This window comes from Parus major, chromosome 12, assembly GCF_001522545.3.
Source record: "Parus major isolate Abel chromosome 12, Parus_major1.1, whole genome shotgun sequence".
Taxonomy (NCBI): domain Eukaryota; kingdom Metazoa; phylum Chordata; class Aves; order Passeriformes; family Paridae; genus Parus; species Parus major.
In genome coordinates, this window is record NC_031781.1 from 6,032,847 (window position 1) to 6,052,016 (window position 19,170).

At 42.8% G+C, this 19,170-nt stretch overlaps 1 protein-coding gene across 2 annotated transcripts; it reads right to left on the reverse strand.

Annotated features, from left to right (window-relative positions):
• Window positions 1–390: 390 nt before the first annotated feature.
• Window positions 391–19,137, reverse strand: WDR82 (WD repeat domain 82). Of its 2 annotated transcripts, XM_015640818.2 has the most exons (9): window positions 18,738–19,129; window positions 12,963–13,060; window positions 10,074–10,140; window positions 9,783–9,882; window positions 7,027–7,143; window positions 6,116–6,271; window positions 5,922–5,991; window positions 4,013–4,155; window positions 391–3,834 (listed from the first exon to the last, which is right to left on the reverse strand). In XM_015640818.2, the coding sequence occupies exons 1-9, from the start codon at window positions 18,896–18,898 to the stop codon at window positions 3,805–3,807; spliced, it is 942 nt and encodes a 313-aa protein (XP_015496304.1). In that variant the 5' UTR covers window positions 18,899–19,129; the 3' UTR covers window positions 391–3,804. The 2 variants fall into 2 exon arrangements, with proteins under 2 accessions (XP_015496304.1, XP_033373426.1); XM_033517535.1 differs by lacking the exons at window positions 391–3,834; window positions 4,013–4,155 and adding an exon at window positions 4,162–5,382 and having other exon boundaries at window positions 18,738–19,137.
• Between the last annotated feature and the right edge of the window lie 33 nt (window positions 19,138–19,170).

A 19,170-nucleotide genomic window follows, 5' to 3' on the forward strand; every position in this document is an offset into this window, starting at 1 on the left:
TGTAACACATTTATATGCATTAACTGTAATGATCCAAGATTCCTGTTACTCAAATGCAGTGAGTTATTTTCTCACCTTCTTGCTGAGAAAGAGCTCGGCTCCTCCATCCAGACCACAGGGTGCTGTGAACACTTCACCTAGGGTACGATAGCTCCATAAAGTAGCTGTCACAAGGCTTCTCTATCGTGATACTATCAGAGGCAAAAATAACCCTCTTAAAATGGGCAATTTATGGAGGGGTAACTGCAAAGAATCACCATTTCCACTACAGAATTTCTGACTCTCCAAAATAAAGGGAGATTTAAAAAAATGGATGAGTTCAACATTCCCCCTCTAAGAAACCAGCAAGTTGTATCACACTGGACAAATGGAGAATTTACAGCACTCAAGTGGTCTCTCTACAAAATATTTATTGGTCACAGCCACAACATTGAATTCTCCACATATGTAGTATTTTGCAACAAAGCATAATTTGACTTTATGTATTTACACTCACTGGCAGATACCACCGAAGAGTCCAGCTCCCTATAGCAGCTCACGACCACAGAGACCAGTTTCTGAAAGGCTCACCAGGTTCCTGCCCCAACCCAAAACCAAGGTGAAGTCTCTTAAAGTGCTAATACAGCCAAGAGGCATTGAAAAAGATACCCTGCTGCTTCCAAATTTGTCAGTTGCTCCTGCACCCTCTAAAGCAGGGATTGGGGCATGAATCCAGGACCTGGGAGCTTCAATAAAGTAATAAAACTCTTTCAAGACTGACTTGGGAGAATTACACCTGAAATCTACAGCCCAGGCAGATGGGCTCAGCCACCACACTGCTTACTTAGAGGTGGGTTCTTGAGTCTCATTTCCCCCTTGTTTTGAAAAAAGGTCTTTATTTCATCCCAAAGAACATGGGGAGATTTACATGTCAGATTTGGAGGGGGAATGCTGTTTACTGCTTGGCCACTCTGTGAGACCTGGGAAGGCTGTTTTTCATCAGATCTGTTTCTCATTAGCTGGTGGCCCTAAAGAATACAGGAATTGCAGCCCTGAGACTCCTAGAGAAGCACATAGAAGCTGAAAGCTAAAAGCTGTATTCACCTTTCCTGTTCAACTGGCTGAAACACGCCATTCTCAAGTTCCCTGACAACACTTGGCACATTCCCCTCTTTTAAAGACAGATGGAAAGCACTCCATGCTACATCAACAGAGATGTCTCTGCCTGTGTGGGTGGCAGGGGGCCCTGGGAAGGCACTCAGCTGCCACCCCTAACAGAGAACTAGTGCTGTTGTGCATGAGCCTGAACATCCGTCTTCACTCCAAAAAGCAACCGATGTGCTTCTGTGTATCCTCCTAAACCACTACTCTGGTTCCCTTTTTCCTCAACATTCCATGCCACAACATACCATGTTTTACAACATTGCAAGCAGAAGAGAGCTGAACAACGACCTCTAGACAAGTCTCAAAACCACATTAACAAAGAGCTTTTATAGAATAAAAGACTTCCAAATGCTTCCCTGTGAAAAGTAACACGGAATATGGCCAGAGGCTCTGTTCACTTCCTCAGGCAAAAGACTTGAAAAACCTCAAAGATACTACTGGACGCTGAAGTTTGACTGTTAAAACACACTACAAACCCCAAATACCTGTATTTTACAAAGCACTGCAAATACCAACCAAGGTAAAATAGCACCAAGCAGCCTGAAATGCAACACTGCTGAGTTAAAGTGGCTGAAGCCGGAGAAAACCACCTCCCTTTGCACGGGGCAGTTTTATTTATAGGCAACGGTGGGACAGCACAGGAAGAGGGGTGGCATGAACCTCTCATCTGCATCTCCAGCAGCAGGCCTGTGTGGCAGAGGGAAAGCATCTATCACCCTGCTGGAGGATGGCAAATTCACATGGCAGACCTGTGGGCAGAAATGCCCTGTGTGGCAGCAGCAGCAGAACCACAACCACAGCACAGATAAAGCTCCACAGTGTGAGCCTGCCCCGTGTGGGCTCCTGCACTGCCACAGGCAAGCGCTGTGACCTGAACTGAACCAGCAGCGCAGCAGTGCTCAGTGCCCATCCCCAGCTCTCAGCATAGCACCTTTCCACAGGCAAGGACTGGGAGGGGGAAAAAAATGGGCAAGAAAAAGCAAAACAGAAACTGCTGTTCTACAAGGCATTTACTCTTCCAGGGAGTCATGATGCAAACTGTATACAGCTGAGATTAACTGCTGTAACAGGGGAACATCAGGACAACCGACCTAAGGAAAATGCTCCAGCATGGTTTGCCAGTATGGAGTGGCACTGGAGAGCAGAGAGAACATGCCCGTTACTGTCTTGTCAGCTTGCCAGCTTTTCATATTTATGAGCAGGGAAGCACATGTGACTGGGCAAGGGAAAGAACAGACTTCCCAAGCTGTGACCCAGCACAAACCCAAGTGTGTTTGGAAAGGCAAGAATACAGTGAACACTACATTTTTGCCAGGCCTGTCCCAGCTTGCTGGTGGATGCATTCCATTAAAGCAGCATTTCAGGAAAAAGAAACTGGCACTGGGCTTGAAGATCAGCCTGCCAGCTTTTCTGTGCTACGAGCCCCTGAGGCAGGAGAGCATGTCCCTCCCCATCTCTTTGCAGGGGCATTCCTTGGAGCAGGGCCACAGAGAAGCAGAGTTAGCACAGTCATGCCTAAGATTTTTAAAAGTCATTTCTGAATACATCATCTTACAAAGGATGCATTGCTCTTTTGGAGCTATCACTGGAAACCTGCAGACCGGTACCAAACTGTGTGATGGACTACCCACATGTCAGTTTTACCAACAAAGAGATACCGGTCTAAGCCTGGTGTGGGATGAATTTCATGGAGCTTATTTACAGACCAGGGGGTGGAAAACTGCATCAGTGAAAGTAAACAGCCTAGACACCTCACATTACTGGCCCACATCATATTCTTTTATATCTAAAAGTAAAAAAATATGGCCCATTCCCACTGCCCACCCACCCCATGATATTTACAAGTAAGATCAGCCAAGATGGGTACATAAGGAAGATACACAGGCAGACTGTGCTTTCAGTCTCAGTGTGGTTTCTCCGTCTTCCTGCTGACAGACTTGTTTATTGCTCAGGACACTGGCTGGACCTCAGCAGTGCTGTCTGCGCCTCCAGGATGTTGATACAGCAAACAGCAGGGAGGCTTTGGCAACCTCTGAGATTGGATGAAACCTGTGCAGCTGCACACTAAATTGCCAAAAAAAAAGGATGACAAGATGCATGAGGTACATTCACAGCTACCCACACTTCTGGTGCATGTTCCACTGCAAGAGAATCCAGCATCTGCCATTGAAAAGTGTCAGTGTTCACATTTGGCACAGAAGTATTTGCATCTGTGGACTGCAGTGAAACCAGAGATCCCAGACGTTAAAAACATGCACTTACGGAAAGGAACTGCACGTTCCACATTGGAACATCAATAGCCTTGTGCACTTACAGCAGGAAAACACGTAATTACAGCTTTAAAAAATGCCACAAACATTTTGTAGATAAAACAGACTTCACAGCTCTAAGAAATAACACTGTGTCAGTTCCATCTTGGGCTAAAGCCTGCCAGGCATGGACTGGAAGGTAAGAACTTGTAGCATGCTGCTTCTTGAGTGTGCCAGGAGGCCAAGAGGAGCAGTCCTCACAACGGAATGCTGTAGATAAGGGTAAGACATGGAAAATACGCAGGAACAGGAACACAGTCTAGGAGATGTAGGCAATTCCAAAACTATGCTTGCAATGACGTGCTGCTGTCAGCAGTATGGGAGCCAATCGACAGCAGCCGCAGCGCAGGAATTAGTCATCAATAGTTGGTAACCAGAAGGCCTACAGAGGAGGAAAGAAAACAACTTTTCATAGCAGAACACAAACCTCTCCTACAGCACCCTGTAGGAGCTGCCACCTTCTGCAAGCACACATCAGAGGCACTGAGCCTTCTCAGATTCATCTCTGGAAGGGTCTGCACCTCATGGAGCTCAGAGGAACTTAAAGCCCATTTCCTTACCATATTGGAACAAGCACTAGCGAAAGTCATAAATTTTGGATTGAACTGCAGACAGGTTATAGGGCCTGTGTGTTTTCCATCTAGGACAGCCACCTTCATCCCACTTTCCCCATTCCAAACATGGATCTTCCCATCCTCCGAACCTGAAGGCAGGAGTGGAAAACAAGATATGCAAGATGCACTGCAGAGGTCAGCAGAGGCAAGGAAGAACATTTTCTTCTGTCAGAACTTTAGGACCAGGCAGGTCTTAACTTTGTAACACCACCTTTAGAGTTCTTCAAGTGTCACAAGGGCATGTTCAAAATATCATAGAGTTAAAACACCTGTATCCAAACAGCAGATTTGTATCTTTGTACTGCAGAGTCTCAACTGCACAACAGAGCAACACTATTCAGGCAAAGATGTTAGCTACTGTCAGCCAGTAGGAAAGGAAAGCTGACATCTCCAGCTGGAGGAGACCCTGACCAACCTGCACCAATGTGCAGAGGCCAAGTGCTGGGGAAAGAGTCATTGTTCACACAAGTTCTCAGTTCAGACATAGGTAAATGTCCCACTCAGTGGGCACAGAATCAAACCAAAGCCTTTACCACGGAAGGAAACCAGATTTTAATGCACTAAGCCAAATACCAGAACCTCCCCATGAGATATCAACTCCCCACATTACTATAATGGGACAGATTTTTCACTTTAAATGACATTTTTCAAACTCTGAGGCTGAGAACTTTATATTTTTATAACTCAGTTCTGCTTTAGACTCATTTTAAATAGGATTCCTAATAAAAATGCAAAGCATTTTCTTCTGCTTCTGTATTTCTGCCTGTAGCCTTTCAGGAAAAAAAAATTTAGCAGCACAAGCTGCAACTTAATCATATGTAAAAACTGAACAGGAATAAGTGGTTTGGAACTTCTACTACTGTTTTAATTTGGAAGAGCACAACAGGAAGGCAAATATGTGCAATGAAGTGCTCTCCAGAGACAAACTAAACAAAAACCCCACCCCTCTTCTCTGCAATCAGGAAGTTCTCAGCCAGAACAAAAGAAAAGAAGTTTTGCCAAGACCATCACTCATACGGGAAAAATGAGGATCTGGATACCAAATTACCACAAAGTTAAACATGTTTGATACAGTGGCCACAGAAATAAGAACAAATAATTAAGTTCTAGGAAGGGCAGCACCACACAAACTCATCTGATTTGTGTCCACAGGTCCTGCTGGGCAGCAGGTGACCGAAGTCCTCATTTTGGGGTGCCCAAGGTGCAGCACCAGGCTGTGCAGGAGTTTCAAGCTGTACAGCTGTACCCCTCACGGGTCCATCTTGCAGAGGCCCAGGGGAATCATACACTGGGAGCCACTGGGATGCCTATAGCTTCTGTCAAGGATTAAGAGCTTGTTCCACACACATGGGGATTTACAAGAGCCACATGAACAAACCTCGGCTGCCCCAGAACATCACCAGTACAGAACACCCCTGGGGGTGTACAAATTCACCAAGCTACGAGACCAGTCACCCAAGCACAAACATGTGCTTTGGTCATCAGAAACAGGGGATGGCCAAAACACAACCACAAAATGCTGTGAGGCAGCACATGAGGGCATCCTAGCCACAGGGAGAGGACACTAACAAACTGTGTGACCAGTCTTCCCACACAACAAGTTTCCTGGCTTCTTATCTATTTTGGAACAGCATTGATATATAAGAAAATAAGAAAAGACTTCTTGCAGGCTTTTTTACATTTCAGTCTAGAGAACACTGAGCATTCTAACAAAACAGAACACTGTCAGTACAAAGAAAGCTTACAGCTGCATTGTATTACTTAAATACATTCTGTTTCCCAACAGACACAGCTTTAGCCCTACATAACACGCCTAATTTCAAAGCACTGAAATTCTTGCCAAGAATTATCTTACCTATCATGATGAACTGAGAGTCTGGTGTGAATGATGCCTCCAGCGTGACAGCCTTACTATTGTTATAACCCTATGGCACAAAACAGGAGAATATGTAGTAGAGACTGTGTCCACAGCAATCTCACAACCAAAGGGCACCTGCTCCCCAAACTGACACCAAGTTTTCCAGCAAGTACCACAGGCAGCAGGCTCACCCCAAATGTGTGCAGGACAGCTCCTTTGAAGGCATCAATCAGCCGAATGAAGCCGCCATTCGTTGAGATGAGGATGAGTTTCCCATCGTTGCTGAACTTCAGGCCTGTCCACTCACACGTTCGGTCATATTGCATCTTAAACGTAGCAAATGGCCCCTGCAGACAGAAAATGGGAAATATGAGGAAGATTATGCATTGCTGTTAACAAGAATCTGCTTTTAACCTTAGCACAGGAAAACATTTCAGAGTTTTTAAAATAAAATCCTTAGCCCTAAGATATCAAAAGACAGTGTCAAGACAAATATGTCACTGCATGTGTAAGTTTCAACATATGAATCCAGTTTCCAAATAAAAAAAGAGAGTGCAATATGCTGTTTCAATCCAACAGTTTCACATTCTACCACAATCAACAGCACAAATTAAATTAAGGTAGGAATAAGTTTTCGAACAAGACTGCTAAATGAAGGTAGAGAAAGTCTGAGCCAGTGTAATCCTCATCCAACTTTTGAAAACCACTGACCTAACTATGCTCAGTCCTTATTCAGTTCAGCTGCCCACACCAGTACAGTTTCCTCTGAAATTTCCATCCTTTCTGACAGTCCTGGCTCAATCTTTGCCTGTGTCCTTCCAGAATAAGCAGCAGGGAGAGAAAGGCCAAAACCACACATCAAAGAGCCTAAACTGGAGTTTGGAGCAGGTTCAAGAGTTAGCTCTTTAACACTGGTTAAGAGTGTACCTCAGGATTTGTATCTCCTTCTGTCCACAAGGTGTGTGCTCACTGAGAACTCTCTGGATGTCAAAAAGGCACCCCAGACAGTAAGCTCAAGTACACAAATCCAGCCTCTGAGCACTGAGTTTAGATAACTTCTTGCAAGAAAAAAGCTGTAAGAAGGGAAGTTAGTGTACCTTACCTTGTCAAAAGAACGGAGATCATAAAGCTTCACCATTTCAGAATTGACTCCAGCAGCAAAAATCAACCCTTCTGGGTCAAAAGAACACACGGGCTTTCCTTGGAGATGCATTAAACCCTAGAAACAGAAAAAGCCAGAATTATTTTGCAAGACTGATGCTCACATTTCTACCACCATCCTTCAAGTCCGCTGTGAGCAGGACAGAACACTAGGGGTGGAACAAATTAATTCCAGTTGTAAATACTGAGGTTATACAAAGGTACAGAACTCATCTTTCTCAACTTCAAGTCATCATACAGAGCTTCCAATTTGCTTCAGAGACAAAGTTTACACCAAAACAAATCAAAACCTCATTCAAGGTGTCATACACTCCAAAAGTCCCCAGAGAAGGGAGGCTCATATGGCTGTGTTAATAACCAGACCAGGCAGCACCACAAAACATTGCTGCTGGGATCAACAGCAACGCTCTACCACTTATGGCTGCTAAGAGGGGAAAAAGAAGTACTTTGAAAGCAAGGGAATATCACTGCTGAGCTTTACATGCCTGTTAAATGAAGCCTCATAGCTGCTGGAAGCCAACAGACCTTACATATTAAAACCAATACGTTACTATCAGAGCTCATTTTTAATGTTACCTTTCCCTTAAGTCATATAGAAAACACTTGAGAAAATTTAGTACAAGCCAACTTGTCATTTTCTGTATCCTAGCAGTCTGTGCATGTTAGTCAAACATTTTTATGTACTGTACGCACATAAACGAGAACACATCTTTGATTAAATCCATAACACATTTAACAAGTTTCTGTATTTTTCTTTCTTTCTGCATTCTTCTCTAAATAAAATCTAGAGATTTTACTACTTCTCTTCTTTCCCTTGTAGGTCAGTTTTCCCTGTGGTCTCTGAAAGTGAGGCAGTCAGCTCAGCCAATGCTCAGGGCCCTGGTGAGTGGGCCAGCTCTGGTTTCCCAGGAATATTTCCAGGCAGTATGGCTGCCATCTCATGGACCAACTGAAAACTACAAGTAAGACTTCCCTCAACCTGTTTCCCAAACTTGGCTGGATGTGGCTTCCAGTTACAAGTCCTAGTTTTACCATTCTTACAAATTCAGGCATAAATAAATCACAGAATTGCTACTGCACTTACAACCCTATCTCATCTGCAGCAACTTGGAGATGGAGATTCATCCCAAGGGAAACCTATACACCAGAGTTAAAGGCATACTCCAAAAATAAAAAAAAAATAAAGCAGAATTAAGATCTGCCAGAAAAAGCTTTGTTCGAAGAAAGATAAAAACATTTTGTAAGAAATATAACTTTTTTCTTCTCTTTCATTTACAGTTCCACCATCTGGAACAAGCAAAGAGCCCTCTCTCATTAGCAAAATGGTACTGGGGAGAAGGGGAAATATGAGAGCACAACACTATGTACCCAGATACCAGGACAAAACAACTCAGTACCACTAAAAGTAGAGATTCTACTTCCAATCCTTCATTCCTGCTACTGCTGCCAGTTCTTGTATTTTTCTCAGTCCTTACAAGCCTACTTCCACTAAAAACAGGTAAAGTATTTGTCTTGGGCTGCAACACAAGATGCAACCAGAAGAATATATTCTATTACCATCTGTTAAAACCAGGTGTGGCAGTGTCTCTTCCACAACCCATCCTCCCTCCAGGGGAATACTTTCTGTTAATGGGCCATTGAGTCTCACTGCATGACTGATAAAATGACATCAGCCCATTGTGAGATGTTCCACCCAGGGGGAGGAGCCAAGCATTCCTACCTGGATATATAATCGGAGACTCAAAACACCACAGGCAGTCTTTCTCCACTGGATTCCTAGAGGAAGACCAGACCCACCTACACCACCACTGCACATTCAGAGGAAACCTACACCCTTCTACAGGATCATTCCTTAAACAGAACCATGTCTGTCCCTCCAGGAGGACTGTACCCACCATTTAATGGGACTGCTACCAACACCCTGACACTGTGTTGGTATTCTGACTCTGTCAGTGGTTTTTTTTTGTACTACTGCATTTTTATTTGAATTTTCCTAGTAAAGAACTGCTATTCCTATTCCCATATCTTTACCTGAGACCCCCTTGATTTCAAGGGGCGTGGAGGAGGTGTTTACATTTTTCCATTTCAAGAGAAGTTCCTGCCTTCCTTAGCAGACACCTGTCTTTTCTAACCGAGACAGTATTCCAGCAAAATAAGTAAACAAAAACAAATAGGGTTCTGTCTTGCTATCAAGTCAAATCTGCTCACAAACAGTTCTGACAAACAACAGAGGTGATGCAAGGAGGTGGCAGACCATATGGCTAGTGTTTTGCTTTAGATTACCAGTTTCCTCATCAAATTTAATTGCATCAAGGCACCAATTTTAGATGCTACAAACACTCAGATAAGATGAATTCTCAACACAGGAGGGGTGCCAGCTCTGAGAGAACACCCTTTGCATAAGGTAGAAGCCTGATGAACAAGCTGATGACACCCAGCCCTTCTCTTGTTTCATCAGCTGTGGGTGTTATTTCTTGCCCTCCCCAGCAGAGATACAGGTGAGAGCAAGTGGTGTTACACGATGTGACACACACAGAGCACAGAGATTCCTGATTCAGGCTCCTTCAGGAAGGTGCCAACACTAAATCAGCAGCACACACTTCTGGCAGTATTTTTAGCTTCTCACAAATACACATCCATTTTTTATCCTTCTGACTGAAAATCCAACACATTGTGCACATGAATTTTATAACCTACCTGGCAATTTGGAGAGCGGAGATCCCAAAGTCGAATAGTTTTATCCAGAGATCCAGAAATAAAAGTATCATCCACTGGAGACATTGAAAGAGCAACCACTCTGCAATACAGAAACCCACATGCATAAGAAACAAACCAAAGAAGTGAATGGAGCAACACCCACCCCAACAGATGTGTACAAACCAGTAACTGAACAAAGCAAAAAGCAGCATGAACTAAATGTAATGGAATTCAAGCTCATTACCATTCTTATTTCTATTTCTTCTTTCCTGTCCCCAAGCCACATCTCACCTTTTTGTGTGCCCTGGGAAATACCGAATGTATTTGTTGTCATGCAGGGAGAGGTATCGGATTGTGTCTGAAACATAAACAGACCATAAGCTTTATTATACCACCAGCCCAATGTTATCTGACAACGATCACATAGTAACTTTCTCCCCAGAGCAATAGTAATCTCACCACAGTGCTCAAGTCTGGTCATTTAATTTCAAATAAGACTTCAAAAGAGAATCAAGTTAGAAACAGACATAAAACTGGCTCAGTTCCTAAGCACAACTGAAAATTAGGCAACAGAAAAATACTTCCCACAGTCTGAAGCCATGTTGCATTTTAAAAACAACTGTCATGTGATTTCTGCAAAGTAATTTCAAATTTAAGTAGCAGCAGGTTTTTATTCCATCGCTCTCAAAAGTGGAGAGTAACAAATTTACAGAGTTGGTGCTTCCAGCTTGTATTGCTCTACAGCATCAATCCTGCTCTATTCCTACATACACATCCAGTAAACAAATCTCCAACTAAGCAGAAAACACAGGAAATGTACAAATTCTGGCACTCAGCTAAAGATAAAACCAGTAACTTCAAAGCCAGGACAAGACCATTAAAAACTAGCAAATCTCTTTTCTTTTTGTTTAATCTGACAATCGACAGCTTCACACTTTCTCTGCACTTACAGCAGCTAAGCTCTAAGAAGAGGACAGAGTAATCTAAAGCTTAGTGCACTTCAAGCAACCTTAAAAATAAATTGAATAGATGAGAGCAGCAGCACAACATTTCTCAAGAGCCAATTTTATCTTGAGTATAGGTGAACATACCAAGAACAGCCCACAATTCTGGAAGATTATATTGAGACTTCCTCCCAGCATTAAAAGAAATCCTTCTAAGAGGAAACAATTATTAAAAGACAGGAGCCACTTTTTAACCTTTATGTGCAGACTCTGTACTGCTGGAACAACAAGTCATGCTGAGGGTCAAGGACATTTTTACTTTTGACTCAGAAGAACATGTACCAAGAGAATGCAACATGTACTTTGACAGTTGAAGGGGCTACTGTGCTAAGAATGTTTGGAAAGGCTCATTCAGCAAAAGTTTCTATCTGTGAAAAAATTACCAAGTTCTCATTTTTGCCTGAGATTGCTCATCAAGCTAAGATCAGAGGTCTAAGCCACCCTCTAGTATTTGACAGGCAAACTGAAGCTGATTGAATGAGCTGTGTATGTGGTACTGGTGACAGAGTTCTGAAAGGCTCTAAGTGAGCTGAGGTGATTATCCAAAATATAAATCCTTAACATCAGTGTCACGTCCCACATTGGATAGAACCAATGTGCTTCAAACTTGCTGTTAAGACCCATCTCTAGCTTTTCCTGCAAGAACTGTCATTACCTGATCTCCGAAGTATCCATGCAGAATTCCATCCTCCTTTGCTAAAGAGAAAGCACTGGGGCATTGTGCTCCTTTGTGATCCTCACTGCTGGCAGTGCTCCGTCCCAGGCAAGGCAGTGGCCTGTACAGTTATCTCCTGTACCGGGTGGTATCATAGACCCTCAAACTGTACAAACTACTACCTCAGCCTGGAATCAGGCAACAGAAAATAAGTCCAGAGGTCTTGAGGAAATCTTCACAAGTAGATTGGTAGCAATTCAACAGAAAAAAAATGCTTGGAAACAAGCAGCAGCATTTCTATAGTGTGTTCCTGAGGTAATTTCCCCTCCCAATACCTGCAAAACAGGTTAATGCAATGCCCCTTGCCCATGACCACACGCATTAGGGACTACAGAGTACCTGGACTCCTACAGAATGCACTGTTGGTTTTATTAAGGTTACAATTTGTAACAGCAACAAACATTCTCACATTGTCTCTTTTTCTTGTCTTCTAATTAAGTGTTCACCATAATGCTACCCTGCAGCAGGAAGACTTAAGGCTTACCAGTGCTTATAAACAAAAACTCAGTACTCAAAATGGCTTTAAAATACTTCATTACATTGTTAATTATTAGTTATTATAAATTAAATAACAGCCAAATTAAATAAGTGACATATAGTAGTGACATAATTAAAAAAATAAGTAGGTTCTCAAACACACTAAAAATGCAAATGCCTCCTGTGACACTTTTAAGCCTTTTATACCATTAAATCCAATTCTGGTGGAGACTTCCTTGTTCCTCTAGTTTCAGACCCAGCTTGTTCTAGTTCAACCTGACTTCCCAACTCTTAACTTCCATCTCCTCTAAATTTACAGCCTTTACAATTCCTTTAGTAGCTCAGCACAAATCACAAGGCACCACCATCTCTACTGTCAAGTTTCATATCTGCAAAGGAAAAATCAAACCAAAACCTCTACTATGAGATTTATGAGTTTGTAAGTACAATGTTAAAATCCATTTGTGAAGTGCTCTGCTACAAGACTTGCTCATTGCAAAATTCTCAGACATTGACGACAACAATAAACAAAACTAAGACTGAGCTCTGTGACCTCCTGCAGGCTTGGCAGGTGAAGCTCCTGCCCTCCCTTCCTCTACAGCTGAGCTGTGTGTACCAGACAGAGCTATGGCATTCGGCCCAGCTGCTCCTTGCACCTCACTCACACATAAGAGATGAATGTGCAGAGGCCGATCACAGCACTGATACCAACATGAGCTGAGCAGTGCAGTGAAGAACCCAAGTTATATCTCCCTAACAGTGTTTAACCCCTCAGTTAGTGCAGCAGCAAACAAAACATGTAAGGAAGTCCAAGGGACTAGCACCAAGCTGTGCATTAGTGTTGGGCATTAATTCCCTCCTCTGCCTCTGACAGAGCTCTCATCACTGAAGAGCTGTTATAACCTTTCCCCAAATCTCTAGCACTAATTATGCAGACATGTAGTGCAAGGAGATTAATATTCTCCACTTGAGTGGATCACTTACCATCTATTTTGTTGGAGCTGTACACGACAGTGTTGGCAGCATGTGTGTATCTGATGAGGTCCACTCCATACTTCTTACTGTACAGGGTCCTCTTTGGTCTGTCAGGAGGAAGCAGAAATAATTGCACTCTCTGCAACAAAAATCTCAAAACAAAACACACATCAACAAGGCCTGTTCCCACTGAGGCATTATGTGATTGTTTCAAGACGTCAGATGTTTTTTATACAAAGAAAGAAAAGCTTTTGCATTTGATTTTCAAACAAGGACCTTCTTGTTTCTCCAAGACTATCCCTAGGCTTGAGGAGTTCTCTGTAACACCTGCAAAATGCACACATGTCCTCCAAAAATTCCTTTTCCTATGACGTCTACCACAAAAAGAAAAGGAGGAGCTAACAATGTGCACAGCAAGCAGCACTGCCTTACTGTGCCCTTATCCATTCAAATCTCCCATTCATCTGCTGCTTATTTTAGGTTGAATATAATTTGTCTTTGTTCTCTGTTACTTCAAAACCTAGAACAGGCTGTCTCATTCACAGGATATTAACCCAAACACATTTATATACCAGTCATCTATAACAGACATAGTAACATAGGGACTTTTCCGAACTACTGCAGAATTATACTTGTAACCAATCTTAGGGCAAGAAACTCAAATTCAACATTTTGCAACAGAATGAAAAACCCTCTAGTGAGAGCGAACACAACCTACAGAACTGGGTTTCTGGGGGTCTGGTAAGCAAGTAATGCGCTGCAGTACTAGAAATTTAAACTGCAGTGTAAGCTTAGAAGCAGCTGGCTAATAAAGGTATCTCACAGCAGTGGTGCCTGTTTGAGCAGTGCAAGATCTCCACCACCCTCCTTCCCCTTTCATCCTCAGCTGAGGGAGCACGAAGGTTTCAGAGCTGAGCAATGGACCAGTGAGGGTACTGATCAACACCAGAAATACCATCTCTTCCAGGAGTTATTTTTAATCCAGAAATTCATAGCTCTGGTTGTTGCACAGGCCCACAAAATATTTTACCCACAGAAGCAAAGAGGAAAGCATGGGAACGGAAACAAACAGCAGGAGCAGTCGAAACCAATACTGCTGCCAAGAGAAAAGTTTGCCAGACTACACCGTCAGACAAGGTATTCCTATTACACTGGACTTTTTCTTTCCTCATTAGCCTCAAGCTGACACACCCAAACAAGAGCACAAGTCAGAGACTTTTCATATCAGAATGAAAACAGACATTCATTCTTAAATATCAATTCTCAAACAGCAGAAGCCATAGGACTTTGACCTCAAAAGAACCTGCTGGGGATAAGTTCCCATGAAGCAAAAGCAAATACAGCAAGTGCAGTGAAAAGCCACACACCATCTGTACAACAGACCAAATCTCAATTGCTTCTTCCCCAGTTCCTCCAGCAGTTTTTAAAATCATTCTTCGGATCCAAACATGCTACACACTGAAAAAAACCACACCTAATTTAAAGTTTGACACACTTAAACATTATACTTGATATACTTCCCCCCACTGCTTTCTGAAGTTACCTCAGCTATGCTGTTGACCAATCTGGTGGGAATAAAACCCAACAACAAATCAAGAAAAAATCCCCAACATCAAAATATATTATAGATAATAGATTCTCCCATGCCTAGTTTGGCTTTTGCTTTTATATTACAAGTTTAAACCTTAGAAGATCTATTTAGAATAAATTAATATAGACAGAGACAATAAAAATCAACAGACAGATGAAAGCACATTTACCAAAGAGAAGGAAAAAGACTTCTGTGTTCTAGGAAAGGTGAAGTTTTCATGTAAACTAATACAAAGAGAAGTGTGTCACTGCACATAAGACCTGTTGCCAATCAACTATTTTAAACAAACAAGAAAACTAAATACTTTTTAACAACAAATCACAATCACTGAACAATTCTAAGGTCAACGTCAGTCTATCCAGCCCACCTACAAACAAAGCAATATTGACAAAGAAAAACACAAGATCTCAGTCAAATCTGCTACAAAGATGAAACAGAACATAGGCCAGGTTTATACTATCATCCATGCCTTGGTTTGAATCACTGCTGCTCTGGGTAAAACATCACCCACAACCAGGAACATGGATGTGCCCAGCAAACACCACAGCTAAGCAGGAGTCCAGATCCATCAATTTATTTGTAGCAATAATACACAACTGATATACACTAAAATACAAACTAAACCTTTACTAAAGCCCCATTCTGTCATAGCAGGGCCAGCAATGTGCAGCCAAGCTGTTCCCAGCCTCAGGGATTGCTGTACATCCGAACACACAAATGTCCTACAAGTTTTCACAATCCTTCCCTAAGTCCAAACAGACTCCAGTGAGCCTCTCAGTTATGCTTCTGAGCCAGTCTATTGTAGAGGGATTTGGTGATGCAGGATGAGTTAAAAATTTAATAACAATTTAGTTGTTTGCACACTTGGAAGCAGAAGTGGAATCTTGGGACCAAAATTATTGGATGGTCATGCCAGTTGCCTAAGCCCAGAAGAATACATGATAAGGAGATAATCTTGTCCTTTCAGCCCTTGGCTACACAGCACTGTTTCAACTGTCCTGACACTGTCAGAAGCTGTTGTTCACCAAGATGGAGTTAACCACACTCTTATGGAGCTGTACAACTCATTTTGGTGTGGCAAAACAAAGCAAACTAGGTGAGGATACTCCTAAAGTACAACCAAACAGCTGCATTTTAATTCTACCAGCAGAATTGTGCATTAACAGAGGACACATGCCAAATTTCCCCACTTTTACATAGGGAAAGGCATTAAATTCCAGGCCATTTGATGAATTAGAGTATCCTACACTGAACCCCACCAAGCAGGACATTTAATTTCCTCCTGGCTATTATATCCAAGCAGGTTAGAGTTCCAGGCTCCTGAAATTGTCATTTATAAGGAAAAATAAACCAACTATAAGCCTGAAAATGCTGCAACAGTTATCACTCAGAAACCTGAAATATCATCTTCACATGAATTTCCAGTGACAATCCAAAGCAAAACTTTCCACGTTAGAGAACAAGTATGTTCTGCATCCCTAGCTACCCCTAAAACTCACCGGTACACTTTTAAGCTAGCTGATAGTGCATGAGAAGCTTTCAAATAATTTTAAAATTTTATAACCACTAGAGAACTGGATCCTGACACAGAAGTTACCTTGAAACTACTCTCGTTGCCTTGCAGCACTGCAGTAGAGGACTACTGATGTACATTTAACTTAATTAAAGCAAACCCTCTGACTATAAAGCACATCAGGATTAGATGGAGATTGGAATGAAAGGGCCAAATGCCTCCCAACCCATCAAACTATTCTTTACAAATTTGAAAGGAGAAGAGCAATCAATACCATCTGCATTAACATCACTCAGCCCTGCTACTACCGTATATAATTAAGATCTGGGATATGATCCATGGCACAATCCATATGTATAGAGTTACCTGTTCTTACATAAATAAAAATTAAATATTTTCACATCAGAGTTCATTCTAGCAGATGGGGAACACCAACAACTTTAAGGTGTAAAGCAATCAAACTATGCAGAAGTCTAAAATACTATGTAATAGGTGTGCCACAAAATTAAGAGAACATGCAGGAGGCAATCTTTTCTCCCAGCAAGTATGATGCCTTGGCCTGCTTGAAAAAGCAGGAGGGTCAGGACCACCTGGTTTACTAGAAAATATTTACAACACTGAGATATCTCTGTCTTGACACTCCCAAGCCATTTCTTTTTCATTCCCGCATTATCCTGTCCTTTCTATTCCCTGTCCTATAATACTCACACTTGTTTTCCTTTCACTTTCTGGGTGGATGTGATGCTTCCCAGTCCTGCCTTACAAAAAAACCAAAAACAACCAACAACCTCAGAACTACATCTCTACACCAATAAGCACATATAAAACTTAAAACTTGAAGGAATTTAAAGCAAACACACACTTGTATGGAGAAAGATTTTAATGGCATAACAACACAATTTGGCTCAAATTGTTCCAACTCTCACAGTTGGAACAATTACTACAAACGCTCTTGGTGTAGGTTTCCATCTTCTAAATAGGAGCACCAGATCTCAAGTGCTCTGCAAATTTCTGAGAGTTTATCCAAAAAACAAGATAAGCACCGCGTGATCAATGGTAGAAGAAAGATAAAACTGGACAGTTAAATGAGAAACAGAAACACATTCTCAATTCATTATCCTTAGGTAACAGAAATCAATCAGCACCTTGATTGGTTACATCTGAATGAAGCCAATATTTGAAGACACAAGCAAATCACACGTATTTTAACTGTGCTTTACAGATAAGGACGCAACTAGAGAAAATTATTTAAAACACAGAGGACCACGTTTGCCTGCGGCGATCCAAGACACATTTAGGAACTGGGCTTTATGGGAAACACCATCAGGTTTTTAGAAGTTATAGTGATACACACCACATCATCTGCACCTTTCAGCTTAAAGCATTTAGCCAAGAAGTTACACTCAAATGAGGCATATCTGCATATTGCTCACAACAACCACTTCTCTATTAATTAGTGAGACTTGAGCCCAGAGAAGCCCAAGAAGTCAGTTCCATACCTGCAGCAATCCCAAGACCTGGAAATGTGAACAGACTGAAAGCTTTAGGCTCAGCAGCTGTTTAGCTCTCACAGAAGTGAACCTTTGCTTTCACTAAGGAAATTATCACCATTTTCTCCAGCCTACCAAGATGTGAGAAATTAAGTGGTGATTCGTGTCCTTCAAATAGCACTCACCTATGTACGTGTGTCTGCAAGCAATGCAGACGGAGACCGTGGGATTATTACAAAGAAACATTTTGAAAATCAGCTAAAATAAAGCATGGAAGTAAAGTTTAACAAAGTAATTATATAACAATAAGCTTTTAGCTAACAGCTTGTTCTAACAGCAACTTTTTAAGCCTTAAACTACCCTGTAGTTTAAACTATCCTTTGTATAAACTATAAATCAGTTTCAAGAAATATTTGTAATCACTTTAAAAGGGGAAGTAGGACCAACGAGCTAAAAAGCTCTACAAAAGCATCTTGAAACATGTTAACTTTGAGTTTTGTAGTAACTGAGGAGAGAGCCTATGAAGGTATTTTTAGACAGGTTAGCTTTAGGTTGTGAATGACTGAAAGAAAGCTGGCAAAATATATGCTGGCTAACAAAATATATGCTTGCTTAAACAAACTGCTAATGAAAAAAGATATTTTAAAAGAAAGATGGGAGACTAGAGAGGCATCAAAAGACCATCTCGGAGCACCTCCCCAACAGTTGTCCAAAAATCACAACTGCTTATTATGAAGAAAAAGCAAGTAGAAAATAACTGAATATTTAAGGAAATGCCGTGACTAGAATGGTATAAGAGACTAACCTCTGAGACCTGAATTTGTGCGTAGTTTAGGGTAGAGACCCCCAACGCACCCAGCGCACTGTAAAACTTGCTCAGCTTTTATGGAACAAATTAATAAATCTGCTATATTGCTTGACATATTGGCAAGTCCAGCATTTTTATCTATAAGAAAGATACCAAGCAAACCCGGAGAGCAGGCAAACCCACGCTGCTGCCATCTCTGCCGCTGGGATTCTACTCACAAGCCTACGTTAAAAAACAACAGGAGAGAAGCTCAAGCTAAAGCTCACCGGCCGGATCTGAGGGCAAAGCTTGTCGGCAAAGGCCACCGTGGGCTGTCCCCACGGCCCCTCACAGCCCCGTGCCCCAGACCCCGAAGGCCGCAGCTCCCAGCCCCGCCACTCACTTGCCCTCCTGGCAGTCATAGAGAACGATAGAGTCATCGTCGCTGCTGGAAATGACGGTCTCGCCGTTGGGGCTGAAGTCAAAGCAGTTGATCTTGTCCGAGTTCTCGCGGAAGACCTTAGCCACGCGGAAGCTCCGCAGCACGTTGTCCGTCAGCTTCATCCCGCCCGCCGGGCCGCGCCGAGCGAGGGCGGCGGCGCTGAGGGCGACCGGGCGGGGCTCCGGGCGGTGGCGGGAACGGGCGGGCCGGGCGGAGCGGGGCGGTGAGGGGCAGTGAGGGGCCGGGCGGGGCAGCGGAGGACGGTGGGCTCAGCGACTCGGCGCGGTCAGGCCGCGGAGAGGCGGCTCCCCCTCATTGTGTCCGCCATCTTGCGGCTCCGGCGGGGCCGCGCGGGGCGCCCTGGGAACGGGGGGGTGTGAAGGGGGGGAGTGCG

Coding starts and splice junctions, on each gene's coding strand:
- WDR82 (XM_015640818.2), bottom strand. CDS start 18,898: ATGAAGCTGACGGACAACGTGCTGCGGAGCTTCCGCGTGGCTAAGGTC. Junction 10,141..12,962: donor CAGCTCCAACAAAATAGATG/GTAAGTGATCCA, acceptor TTTATGTTTCAG/ACACAATCCGATACCTCTCC. Junction 6,272..7,026: donor ATCTCCGTTCTTTTGACAAG/GTAAGGTACACT, acceptor TTCTGTCTGCAG/GGGCCATTTGCTACGTTTAA.